Source organism: Paralichthys olivaceus, chromosome 23 (assembly GCF_024713975.1).
Source record: "Paralichthys olivaceus isolate ysfri-2021 chromosome 23, ASM2471397v2, whole genome shotgun sequence".
NCBI classification, from domain to species: domain Eukaryota; kingdom Metazoa; phylum Chordata; class Actinopteri; order Pleuronectiformes; family Paralichthyidae; genus Paralichthys; species Paralichthys olivaceus.
This window is the reverse complement of record NC_091115.1, coordinates 9378843-9392189: the sequence shown is the minus strand read 5'-3', so window position 1 is coordinate 9392189 and position 13347 is coordinate 9378843. Positions and strand designations below refer to the sequence as shown.

Here is a 13347-nt window from a genome sequence, read left to right as displayed (position 1 = left end):
ATATGTTTACAAAATATAAGAAAAACTAAAATAACCAAGCAGTGCAGGTTTCTCCCAAGGAGTTCTTATAATGCATTAACAAGGCAAAATGGGTTTTTGAACTTTGGCCACCCAAATTCTCATTAGGGCCCAAGTACATTGTTTTTGCCTCGATTCTTATTATTATTCTTTAGACACTGTGGGTGGCTTTTTCAGGGCTCATGCAATTTTGCAGAAATTTCAAAGGTGGTGAAAGTTCATTTATTCTTGAGTGATTTTAAATGGGCATGGCAAAATGGCTCAACAGCGCCACCTAAAATGCAGCCACTGAGTTTGCTTTCACTGATTTCGGTACACACGTGTTTCATGATGAAACAGACAAATAAATTTACAAAAAAGATTAAAATTCTGTTTTCACAATGGGATTACTAAGCTTTGTGTGAACAAATTTAGGAACACGACAAACTAGAATTGCCCTAACCGAAGCCCAACAGTCCTATTAAATACAATCATGCTGCACCAAATTTTACACACAATATATGCTGGATTTTATATTTTTTCATCATCAAGAACCATGAATTTTTCTCTAGAAAATGTATGAAAATATCCATAAATATAACGACCCATCCCCACCAAGTTTCTTGGTGTTTTATTCCTTGTTTACTGTTAGCTCTAAAGCTTAAAGTCACACATCACTGAATATATTTTGAAAACGTATCCATGTTAAGCACATTGTCTACTCCAAACCAGCTTAAACATTTTTTTATTCGTACATATATTTATTTGTTTGTATTAAACGTGGCCCTGACACTGGATCCGAGTTTGAGCAGCATGACGACGATGTTGGGGTTTGATGCTCGCATTTTCGCATCCTCCCTCTCTCATGGACCAATCGCAGCCAGCCGCAGCCTCTCTGCCACCCAGAGGTGATGCTCATCCCCTCTCATCCAATGGAAAAGTTAAAGAGCCGGTGGGTAGAGGCGGGCTGCTGCTGCAGGACGATGCGGTTCGGGTGCTGGTGTGCCATGCGGACAGCGTATTGAAATCTCCCCTCATTGTGCCGCAAAGGTAAGAGCGACAACTTAATGAGAGCGTGTGCTGGAGCGAAGTGGCTCTTGTGTCTGGAGAGGAAAGTAAAAACGGGGACGTGTGGAGCTCCGTGGTGGAGAAATGGACCGGGCGGGCACCGGAGTACCGCATTGCAGACCAGTGAATTACCGGTGCCGCTCTGTCGTCATTGGTGGTGAACTGATGCGACGCGCTGCAGACTGGAATTATAGACGAGAAAATAAGTGTTTGATGAAGCAAGCTGCGCTGCAAACAAAGTAGATGCAGGAGGGAGAGCAAGGTGAAAGTGTCCGATTTTGGATAGATGCACAAAGGGCGCAGTGAGGGGCTGGATGCACCATGGGCATGTTTTTGGTAAAGGCCGAACTGTCCTGCATGAGCGAGAGACTGCTTGAAGACTTGTCTGCACTGTATTCAATAATATAGCTGTTGACTCATTAAAGGTATCAAGTCCAAAATAATATTGATTCAGGACAAAGTGAAATATTGCAGCACTTATTGATTCACATATTCTCTCAACATCAACTTAAAAAAATATTTACACAGTGTGGAAGCTTTATCTTTTTTCTTTTTTTTACATTTTTCCATTTTGTTATTTGCTCCAAATCAAATGATTCATGCTGACGATTCATCTCATTGCTGGCTTATCTTTTCTTAACTTGCAAATATTGTGAATCCTCCCCCCCTCACATCGTCAACATCAGGCCTGAGTGTGTTTATGTCATATTCCGACTCTCTGAGAAAATAAATCAAATCCAACAAACAAATCAGAAAAGATTGATGGGATTCCCTTTATGGCAGAATTCAAACACCACTTTAAAAATGTCAAATGCAGCCACAAAACCACGGCAAACACTGTTCATTCAGTCACCCAGACACAGGGCTTAATACATGTGCTGACCTAAATTTTCTGGACCAAAGAGGATCTGTGATGCGATTACTGGCCAGAGGGAGACGCATGCAAACACTATCTGATGAATTGATCAGAGTCAGTGGTGGGACAGATTGCTGGCACTGTAATCTGTGTAAAGTCAAAGCTGTGCATAAACGTGCCATAGAGGCTTGTGCGTCATATTTGACCTGTGATGCAGTGTGATCAGAAGAATGCAGAGCAGGGAGAGGTCTCCCAATCTTACGTCGTTTCAGAAATACAGCCGTGCCACTGCGGGATTATTTGCAGCCAAGTGCTGGTACACTGTAGGGATGTTAGTGTTGAGTCATCAGGAAGGCACATGAGGAGATAGCGCTGCAGCCTCTGCATGACAATGCACTCTCTCCTGACACAGAAATTTTTTTCTTCCTGCACTGTAGCTTGTTATTATCCTCCCTCCTTCTCTCATCCAGAATGACTCCAGGGCATTGCTGTGAGACTTGGCTGCCAGCTTTACTGCAGGATGTAGAGGCACTGGTTTAGGTGACGGCTGCTGTTGACGGCCACAGTATTTGTTTTGTCAAAGTAAATTGTGAATTCAAGTTATTTTTCACAAGCAGGGACCACGCCCCAACTATATGAGATTTAAAGGTTCAGTGTATAAGATTTAGGTGAAAGGGATCTATTGGCACAAATGGATTATAAAATAATCCTCATGTGTTTAATCAAAATTGTATGAATTGTTGTTTTCTTTACCCTCAGAAGGGGCCCTTTATACTTAAATACTTTATATATACATCAACAGCATGTTTGCCAGAACTGGGCCAAAACAATTTTGCTGTGTGGGATTTTTGGTGACCTTAGCTCCATCACAAATCCATTCAACATAATAATTGCATAGTTTCAACTACATACTCATAGAAGTTAGAATGGAATTTTGTTTTTATACCAACAAGAAATGAGGTCAGAAGTTAACCAAAATGTTTTTCCTACCATCCATTTTCTTTCCGGCCCTGAATTGTGGGAAAATAGTTTCCATCAACTACACACACTAAAAATTGCAGTTAAGATGCATTCTGTGCTTGAGTGTCGTGTATTTAGAAACTTTAATTAATGATTATCACAGTGTAGTAGGGTGGACCCAGGACATGGGGCCAATGCTGTGTTAATGTCATGTCGGGCATTAAGTGATACACATCTTATGGCTACAAATTCCAAGTGTTTACCACATTAGAATTCCCACATCCAAATTAATTTTGAAAAGCTCTTGAGCATCTTTCATTTCATCTCTCAGTATCGTGCATCCTGTTGAAACAGTGACTGACAGAGAAACGCTGCGGCTGCTCGCACCTCGACTCACGCTCTGTCCCTGCAGAAGTGATGTGTGAGCATGTGTGACGGACACAGCAGGGGCTGTCTGCTGCAGAGTTTTGCCCTACCGTGCACATACATGCATGCAGTGAAGGCTCATGCTCCTCTGCAGGTGCGTGTCCTTGTGCGTGCTCTGCTCACAGTGTTCGCTGTGTTCTGCTGACTCACTCACATCCTGAATCATTTATAGGCACAAGATCCTGAAATGCAGAGAGTACTGTGCTCAATCTGTTTCTTGGTGCGGAAAATCCACATACTGAATGTATCAAAGAGTTTTTTCTCCCTTTCTTTAATAGTAAGACAGAGAGAGTGTTTTGTTTTTTAACATTTTATTGATTTTTCAGAGAGTAATTAATGGATCTTGATGGAAGAAAATCAAAGGATGTTTAGTGGACTGATATTTATGAGTGTGTGCAATTTGGTGCAGATCCAAATCCAAATCTGGTTCTTGTCACTTTAATTGTGATTTCATAACGGGACTGTTGGGTCTGTTTTCTTGAACACAGCAAGGACAGATGACAAATTGTTTAAAAGCACTGGTGTTGTGTCTTGTCAGTCTAAAATCTTTTTATCTTATATCTCCAGTTCCTGCCCTGTTCATCCACGTTTTGCTCCGTGTGCCTGTTTCCGTCCGCCTGACTCGTGCGGCTGCAGTAAGTCTGTCTGTTGACCATCATGGCCTCCGCTGGTTCACTGCTCCTGGCCTTCTGCTCCTCCATCTCCATCACAGGTCAGACACCTGAAGATAAAACACCTGCTCCTCAGAAGGATATAATGAAACGGTACTATTCTTAACAAGCGTGAGAACATCATTGACTGATGAAAAGATTTTTTCTTTCCTCTTGTAGAGGCGGTTCTCTTTGGTGAGCCAAGAATTTATGGAGGTGAGTTCATTTTATTGGAATTGGAAAAACAGGGCATGCTGAACACAAACTGAACGTGAAATAATTGTTCATTAATTGTAATCGAGGTAAAAGTTTGAAATAATTGTGATATTGATTCAAAGTCATATCGCCCAGTCATATCTGGTGCGAACCAGAAACTATAATTAGCTATTTCTGGGGCTCATGTCACCTTAGGAGCTCTGTACACTTGCAGATGAACTGATTAGATGTTGGTGGTCAAGGTCACTGTGACCCTTCAAAGCTCTTTTTTGCTTTGAGAATGAGAAAATTTTGTGTTTTCTCGAGAATGCCTGAAGAGAATTATTTCAACTTTGGCACAAATGTTCTACTTTCTACAAGCTCATGTTGCCTGCACAACCACTCGCTGGTAATTTTAGTTTTATTATTATTTCTAGTTTGTTCATCAGCTTATAGTTATAAGTCATTTAATTTTTTCAGATGATGCAACTGGTTATGGTCCCATCTTTGAGGAGGAGCCGGTGGATGTGGTTTACACGGAGGACTCACCCGACAAGAGAATCTCCATGAACTGCAGGGCTCGGGCAAACCCACCAGCTTCATACAGGTTACACGAAGACTGTCATTCATGAAAAAATATATATGTACTGTGCCACTATTTTTACACAATAAATAATGTGTTGTGTTTGTTTTCGCTGCAAGGTGGCGTCGGGATAACTGGGAGATCAAGCTGATGGAGCAGCCAGATGAGTACTACAGCCTGGTGGGGGGGAACCTAGTTATCACCAACCCCAAACAGAAGAAGCACGCTGGCACATACGTGTGCGTGGCCAAGAACATCTACGGCACCGTCATTAGCAAGGATGCCAGGGTCAAGTTTGGATGTGAGTATATAAACCTTATTTGTATCTAATAGGGTGCTTATACTTGGTGTTACTCCTCGTCTCATGTTTATCTTTCGGCTCGACTTTAAGTGTGACTGTTTGTATGTTAATCCAAATTTCTGTTTAATGTTTGTGCTGCAGTTACTATGTTTATTTATACTTTTATTGTTCGTGATCATCCTTTAATTATTCTTATCTGCTGTGTAGTTTTGGAGGAGTTTTCTGACGAGGAGAGAGATCCAGTTTACGTTAAAGAAGGACAGGGAGCAGTTCTGCTGTGTGCACCTCCAAAAGCCTGGCCCCGTATGTGCCTATTTTTATGTCTTCATAACATGGCTCCATCTTATTTTCGGCATTTAATAATTTTTGAAATTTATAAAGAGGAAATGCACATTTCAAGAATTTAGAATGCGTCCGCAAACATTTTGCTCATTCTCCTCCAGAGGCGGTGACCTACCGCTGGATCTACAACGAGTTCCCAGTTTTCCTGAACACCGATCGCCGCCGTTTCGTTTCCCAGCGGACAGGGAACCTGTACATCTCCAAGGTGGAGGCTCAGGATGCAGGAAACTACTCCTGCTACGTTTCCAGTCCCATCATCGGGCAGAGTGTCTTCTCCAAGTTCATCCCCCTCATCCCTTTACCCCCCGATGAGGGTTGGTGATAGTAGCCGCATTTATAACAAGTCTAAAAGTCTTTATTCAAACTGAATGTAATTTACTGTTTTTGTTGGCCTCAGGGGAGGAAAGGAAGTACCCTGCAGACATCAGGGTGAAGTTCCCAGACACTACTGCCATGTTGGCCTCCAATATTACATTAGAGTGCTTTGCTCTGGGAAAGTAAGTCATGTAACGACAAACAAAATACAAGAGTGCTTGTGATTTGTGCTTTCACATAGAGCAGGGATGCATTAATGTGGTGATGATGTTTTTTCTGTTTGTTCAGTCCCATCCCTCATATTGTTTGGAGGAAGGTTGACGCCACAGACCTCCCAGCAAATCACGAGATCAGTGAATCCGGAGCTGCGCTTCATTTGTACAATGTGCAGTATGAGGATGTGGGAGGATACGAGTGTGAAGCCATCAACACTAAGGGGAAGGACTGGCACAAGGCCTGGCTCTATGTGGAGTGTAAGTAAAGCTAATTCAAGCGTTAGATTGTAGAGTGGATTCTGCAAAGCACAGTCTTATAAAGACCAGCGACATGCTACGTTACTTTACTTACAATAAACTTTGTGAGATTATTTCCTACTTCAATTGGTAACACAAACGATTCAAGTTTTTCTTTGTGGATACAACTCTCGGCTATACCCTGGGCTCCCTCCACAGGTGGGATGCGTTATTTCACTGTGGTAAAAATGAGGTGCGGTCTGAGCCTGAGCAAGCAAACTAGCAAAAGTTATGAAAGTGCATATTGTAGTTCCACGCCTCCAGGGGGTGCTGTCGTAATAATAGACACTCCATTCTTCCTATTATAGGTTTGTGTCCCATCAAGCTTGTATTTTAAGTTATAAAGCAACTTAGTGTTTCTTCAAGTTGCAAATGTTTTCTGTGTGACCAATTAAGTTGGTCCAAACTTTCTTACTCCAGTCCACTATAATACATTTTTGAACTTCCATGTTAAAGTTTGCAAAGTTCTCTGTGACGCAACAACATTTTGTCAACATAATCGAACATCTAGGGCTTTATCTGTTAATTTTCGTCCATATAAATGCCTGTCTGGTCCTTTTTAGCTGCCCCAGAGTGGGCTGAAACCCTCAACAACACTCAGATCGACATCGGCTCCGAGCACACCATGCGCTGCGTGGCGTCAGGGAAGCCCTTCCCTTTCATCCGCTGGTACAAAGACGGATACATGGTGAAAACTCAACAGTGTTCTTTCTTTACTTTACATTAGATTTATTCTGTCTCTGCTTTGCTTTTGCTGTGTGTTTAAGTATGTATGTTTTTTGTTATGTCACAGTATGGTAAAGGCGAGCTGAAGTTTTCCAGTCTGACGTTTGATGACTCTGGGATGTACCAGTGTATAGCTGAGAATCCCTGGGGCATCAAATATGCCAATGCCGAGCTCCGAGTCATCGGTGAGCCATCCCTCGACCATCTATACTCATAATGTCTTCTTACATACTACTAAACAAAATAGAGTATTCAAAACTTTTCAGCAACTGAATGATCCTGACTCTCTAATCTCCCTCCAGCCTGCGCTCCAACATTTGAGTTTAACCCCGTAAAGAAGCAGCTTCTTGGAGCTAGAGATGGACGAGTGGTGATCGAGTGCAAACCCAGAGCTGCTCCCTGGCCTCGGTTCACCTGGACAAAGGACAAAGAGCTGCTCTTTAACAATTCACGGTCAGTTTACGGGAAATAATGATGCTGCAATAATTAGAATTTATCACTGAAAGATACTTGATTTTCATTAGTCCTCTGCTGACTTGCTTTGTTAATTACATTCATTTTTAGCATTTCCATCATGTTTGATGGGACTCTGGAGATCCTCAACGCCACCAAGAATGATGAGGGCACTTATATCTGCTTTGCGGAGAATGACAGAGGAAAGGCCAACAGCTCTGGTTATCTCACCATTACAGGTTAATAGGCTTATTTTACATCCTGCACGTTTGTGTTCTCAACAACAGATTTAATAAAAAAAATTTAAATATTTCTATCTTTTTTTATACTTAGAGGCAACCAGCATCACGGTGGCTCCTGCAGACACTGAAGTCAAGGTTGGGGATGAGGTCATTCTTGAGTGCACTGCATCATACGACCCCATGCTGGACATCACCTTCATCTGGGCGATAGATTTCAGAGTCATCGACTTCAACTCAGAGTGGCAACACTATGAACGTGTTATGGTAGGGTGATGGATCCTCTTAGTCTCATTTTTAATCTGTCAGATGTCTTGCAGTTGGGAAAATGACAGATGCATTTCCTTCTTCATATCTCTCTCCCTTACTCTTTTGCTCCCGGTCATCCAGAGTGAAGATGGCACCGGTGATCTTAGAATAAAGAACGTCCAGATTTGGCACGAGGGTCGTTACACCTGCACGGCTCAGACGGTTGTGGACAACGATACAGCGTATGCTGACCTCAAGGTCGTAGGTCAGTACCAGTGACAGCAACTTTTTCCTCTGATGACGATGGGTCCCAAGACTGTTAGATTTTTTTTGTTAGTTTTGTTGAAATGTTTAATATAATTTTTTACCAACAAGAAAAGCCTTTTAACGTCTGACTTTTTAATATTTTTTAAAATGTTATCTTCTATCTCGTTTTATTACCATGTATTTATAAAGCACTTTGTAAACTTGTTTAGATAAGTAGAAATACAGTTTATTATTATTATTCTGTCATCTACTCTCTTTTCTCAACCTTCTTCTAATCCAGGTGTTCCTGGTCCCCCTGGTGTGATCCGTGTTGAGGAGATCGGGGACACGTGGGTGAAGCTTTTGTGGAGTAAAGGAGCGGAACATAACAGCCCCATTCTTTACTACACCATTCAGACCAGGCACTACTGGGCTCTGTATGAAGATGACTGGAGGAATGCCAGCACCTGTGAGTACTGCCATCCACCAGTAGAGGGCCTACTCGCACCACAGTTGGAGCGTCCTTATCCTTCAATCTCATATCCACCTGCATAATTTGTCTTGGGTGCCTGTCATGTCTCTCAGCTCCAACCGTTGTTGACGGCAGCATGGAGAAGGTAGAGGTGACGGACCTGTACCCCTGGATGCAGTATCAGTTCAGGATCATTGCCACCAATGAGTATGGTTCCGGAGAAGCCAGCATCCCCTCCCTCAAGATTAAAACCTGGGATGCTTGTAGGAACAAAATTCTAATGTTTGATTTTTTTAGTCAGGAGAGTTGTGAAGGAAAAACTCTGATAGACCCTTTTCTCCTCAGCTCCAGTGATTGCACCCACTGATGTAGCAGGATATGGAGGCAGAAATGGCGAGATTGTGATTACATGGACAGTAAGCAGCCCCGCAGTTCATGTGACGTAATTAAGATTTTGACTTTTTCATGTACAAAAACTAGTTGATATTCTCTCTTTCTACTCCTGATCTTTAGCCTGTGGAGCCGTGGTATTTCTATGGCAAGACGTTCGGCTACATTGTCGCGTTCAAGCCTCACGACGCTTACGACTGGTCGTACAAGACCATCTCGGACCCAGAGACGAGGCGTTACATTCACAGAGACCCCTTTTTCATTCCCACTGAGGAAGACTTCCAGGTGCGAGAGTTTCAGGTGAAGGTCAAGTCGTTTAACGTGAAAGGAGACGGACCGTACAGCCTCACTAAAGTCATCTACTACCCACGAGATGGTATGTTTTTCTTTTGTTTGTTTCAGTCTTGGGTCCTCAGATTCTGTTGGATAATGAAAGGTCACAACACTAAACCCTGAGCAAATTACCAACTTTTTTCTTTTCTCTCATTTCTGCAGTACCTATAGAGTCTCCGACAGACGTCTATGCCAGGCCGGTGTCCTCCACTGAAGCTCTGGTGTGGTGGCTGCCTGTGGTCGATACTGGAACAGGCCTGCAACAGTACATTGAGGGATACCAGGTACAAAGCTTTAAGCAGCCCATCAACCAACTCAAGATTTCTATCTAAACAACTTTACACATTTATATTGTAAAACATAGCTGCCTTTGATTCTTTGTTCCCACAGAAATTATACAACTTGTTTGTGTTTACAAAGCTACTGAAGTGTTGGGATATTAAGTTGTAGCTGTGTTTATTTAATGGAAAATCTAAAGGAACAGTTTTTTTGTTTTATAATCCATGGAGGTGTACAAGTGTAAAGGCAGCTAAAAAGCTACATATTGTGAAAAAAATCAAGTCAAAAATTGGTACATTTATAAGATAACTGGATTCGCAAAAGTATAGATGAGCTTGGCTGTTAAATGTACCCCCAATTTTGCAATCTGTGCATTATAAACCATGCTCTGGGATTCCTAGTATTGCAAATCCATGCCCACGGTTTGGCACAAATTGCCAATCAATGTGCACGGTTTGTTACTTGAGACTTCATGTTTGGCTCTTTTTTTCCCCTCAGCTGACCCGAGCTGGGCTCTGTCCAAATTAATTATATTGTCCTCTTGCTAAAACTAAACGAATTCTCAGCAAAGAAAGATCAAACTTATGTCTCTTTAGGGAAAACAACGCAGTAGTTAATACAGCCAGTAAACATGCACACAAGAATGTTAGATTGTTGTATTAGTAACACATTAGCCTCAATGGGCTAATTTAAGGGCTAGCTTGATTAGCAGTAAACTGATTACACAGAAACTAATTAACAGATCTCAGATCTGTAACCACAGTGGGGGAGTAGATAAATGATGACTGTCAATATTAGTTTGGTCAAAGATCAAACAAAACCCTGGATGTATATTTATATTTATATAACTGCAACTGAAAAATCATCTCATTGTGTAAAACATATTTCTTTTTAACCAGGTCAAATACTGGAGAAAGTACGATGACCCAGAGCCGGGAGCCCATCGCATATTTGTTCCAGCTGCAGTCAATCAGACCAGGCTGGAGAACATGCTGCCAGACTCACACTACCTCATCGAGGTCCGTGCCTTCAATGGAGCTGGCCTCGGACCACCTGGGGAACACTGTGAGATGTTCACTAAGAGACCTCGTAAGACCATATACTCATAATCTATGCACAATAAACAGCGACAGACAGAGATATCTTATTATGATGATTTACAGACACGGTGTTGATAAATACGTTTTTGTTTACAGCACCACCAGAGCCTCCCAGGATGTGGCGCTATATCTCTTGGACAGGAAAGTGGCTGTATGTGTGGTGGGATCACATCCAGTATGACTGGTTTGGCAATATTTCCTTCCCACTGTACTACAAGGTGGGTGTGGAAGGTTTTGCTGCTATCTTTTAGCCTAATTTTGTATAAAAAATAACACTAATTTACAAATCAAGATGACGTTAACGAATATGCCGAAACCTTTCCATTTTTCCTAGGTCATGTTCAGAAAGACTGGCTACATTTACGGGAAAGTCTACATCACTGGTTGGCACTTCATGGACTTCCCCATGCCTCAGGTTGGCGACTATGAGCTGATGGTGCGTGGTCGTTATGAGGGAGGAGATGGACCAATCAGGAAGATTAAGATTCTGGGTGAGAATAAAAAATGTAATGTTTGAGATTTTTGAGTCTTTGTTTTCTACATCCATTCATGTCATGATATTTCTGTTTCCTCAGGTAAAGCATCGATGATCACACCTAATCTAAGCCTGGCATCTTTGGTGCTGCTGGCGCTGTGCATTGTGGGATTGGAAATTTAAGCCTTCCTTATGTGACGTGTATATATAAAGACTCTGGGAAGCAGATCAGTGGATTTAATAAGCGAGCTTCACTCTTGTCATGATCCAACATCATGCATCTGTTCAGCTGTAATGCCACATTTGAAGCTGTTGTTTCACAGAAATAGAATTTACTGAGTCTTACACTTTTTAGAGATGTTGACTTTATTAGAAGAACTACAGGATACATTCAGTAAACATGTGACTCCTGCATATGTGTGTTTGCAGTTCAGGCTACATCCACACTACTACGTTTTCATTTGAGAACACATCCACTTTGCTATGGATACGCCTGGCGCACACGTGACTCCACGGGTCGCCAAAAACAGAAAGGTGTAGAAACTGGTCTGCGCATTAGTCTGGACCGAGGAACAGAGATCTTTGGAAACAATGAAGTAGACATAACCACTTCCTGATTGGATCTTCTCAGTCACATCAACATTCCCCCGACATTACATTATAGCCTCAGCTACCAGTGTAGAATGCAACATGGATATCTTTGTGTATAAGCATTGCTGACCCTGTTGTTTTTGCTAACAGCTGTTGTGCAGTTGAATTCTGCATTTTTCAATGATAAAACTGCTTACGCGCATAGAAGATGAAATATTATTCATGCAATCTGGAGTAACAACCAAATGTTTCCTGTTTACAATGGCACCGATTTGGGTTTTTAGGTGTGTTAGCATGGAACAGGGTTAAAACTAATATGGAGCCAAAACACTCATGTGAACACAGATTGTTTTCATTTGAAAACAGTTTTCAAATCTAGTAGTATAGATGTAGCCTTGAAGAGAAGATCCAACATGTGTGTGTCATAATCAGATGTTACACTCAGTTTAACCCAAAAGTCAAAATGAATGAAGACATATGATAATGATGTGTAATTACACGTTCTGCACACTGTCCAGATAGAGGGTTAAATAAAAATGGTGCCCTGTACATCATCCACCATTTATCTTTATTTTCTAATCGCTCCTACCTGTTTAAATTAGTTGGATAAACATTACAAATGTAGAATTTGTTTTTTTATTCATAGCGATAAGCAATCACTCGATCACGATTACGATTAATCACGATTAATCTGTAAAGAACTGCATAATGTATGTGTCAGTTTGTTTTATGTGTTTTATGTTTGTTGCCTATTTGTCTTTATTTCTCTTTGGAGCACATGCAGTGTTGTTTTAAATGTCCCACTCATATTTTGCACTGTAATATTGTTTTCACTTTACTTCATACATTTTGTATTGTTGCCAGGTGTCGGGTACAGAGGATCTTTGCACATCATGAATTTTTACATCCTCATCAGAATCATTCGCAGATGCTATTTGAGTTGCAGCTGCACCAGTGAAAGCCATATCACTTTGTGAACTTCCTTTGAGACCAGTGACGGTTTTTGACAGTAGATATGTACTATTTTAATGAAATCACTGTAGTCACAAGCTAGTTTACTTTTTGTCATGCTGCAAAACCATTAAACGGACCATATTAATCTACTGTATATTGTCCTATTGACTTTTTTCTCAAAAATTAAATGTAAAATGTGATTTTACATCAGCAGATGGCAGTATATCCACATACTATTAGCCATCATTTAGTTATCTATCAGTCCAGAAAATACAATATAATATACTGTAGGATGCTTCTTTTTTATCTAATCTGAATTGTGACTCATGTCTCTTATCATATCTATTTTCCTTCTAATAAAAGTACAATACCACGTACTAAAACAAGCTGATTAACTCTGGGAATCTGTCTTTGTTTACCTTGTATTTGTGCAGCATCATAGTAATGTTGATCTTTTTCACACTACATTCTGTTATAAACATGCACATATTTAATTCTTTAAGTCTTTTATTATTTTTATGTGGTTTCAAAAAAAGAGACACAAAGGGTATTTTTATGTGTGCCTCTGATGTGAGTGGCTTTTATCTCTCCTCTTCCCTCCATTACCAGCGTTTTGCCCCGTTTTACCTCCTTCC

The 13347-nt window shown here is 41.2% G+C and overlaps 1 protein-coding gene across 2 annotated transcripts; it reads left to right on the top strand.

The window, feature by feature from the left end:
* The first annotated feature begins 884 nt into the window (after window positions 1-884).
* On the top strand, window positions 885-12862 carry cntn1b (contactin 1b). 2 transcript variants are annotated; one of them, XM_069519543.1, is made up of 25 exons: window positions 894-1047; window positions 3213-3401; window positions 3875-4019; window positions 4138-4173; window positions 4633-4759; window positions 4855-5036; window positions 5244-5339; window positions 5480-5692; window positions 5776-5875; window positions 5982-6166; window positions 6769-6893; window positions 6999-7116; window positions 7234-7384; window positions 7496-7623; window positions 7718-7890; window positions 8014-8137; window positions 8420-8587; window positions 8704-8853; window positions 8936-9006; window positions 9104-9356; window positions 9476-9597; window positions 10492-10681; window positions 10789-10910; window positions 11027-11183; window positions 11268-12862. In XM_069519543.1, the coding sequence occupies exons 3-25, from the start codon at window positions 3965-3967 to the stop codon at window positions 11348-11350; spliced, it is 3129 nt and encodes a 1042-aa protein (XP_069375644.1). In that variant the 5' UTR covers window positions 894-1047; window positions 3213-3401; window positions 3875-3964; the 3' UTR covers window positions 11351-12862. The 2 variants fall into 2 exon arrangements, with proteins under 2 accessions (XP_019947611.2, XP_069375644.1); XM_020092052.2 differs by lacking the exon at window positions 3213-3401 and having other exon boundaries at window positions 885-1047.
* Window positions 12863-13347: the final 485 nt, after the last annotated feature.

What these genes read in the sequence shown, in the direction of transcription:
- cntn1b (XM_020092052.2), top strand. Translation starts at nt 3,965, where the DNA reads ATGGCCTCCGCTGGTTCACTGCTCCTGGCCTTCTGCTCCTCCATCTCC. An exon ending in AACACTATGAACGTGTTATG is followed by an intron (nt 7,891 to 8,013) that starts GTAGGGTGATGG and finishes CCGGTCATCCAG; the next exon opens with AGTGAAGATGGCACCGGTGA. An exon ending in CCTTCCCACTGTACTACAAG is followed by an intron (nt 10,911 to 11,026) that starts GTGGGTGTGGAA and finishes CATTTTTCCTAG; the next exon opens with GTCATGTTCAGAAAGACTGG.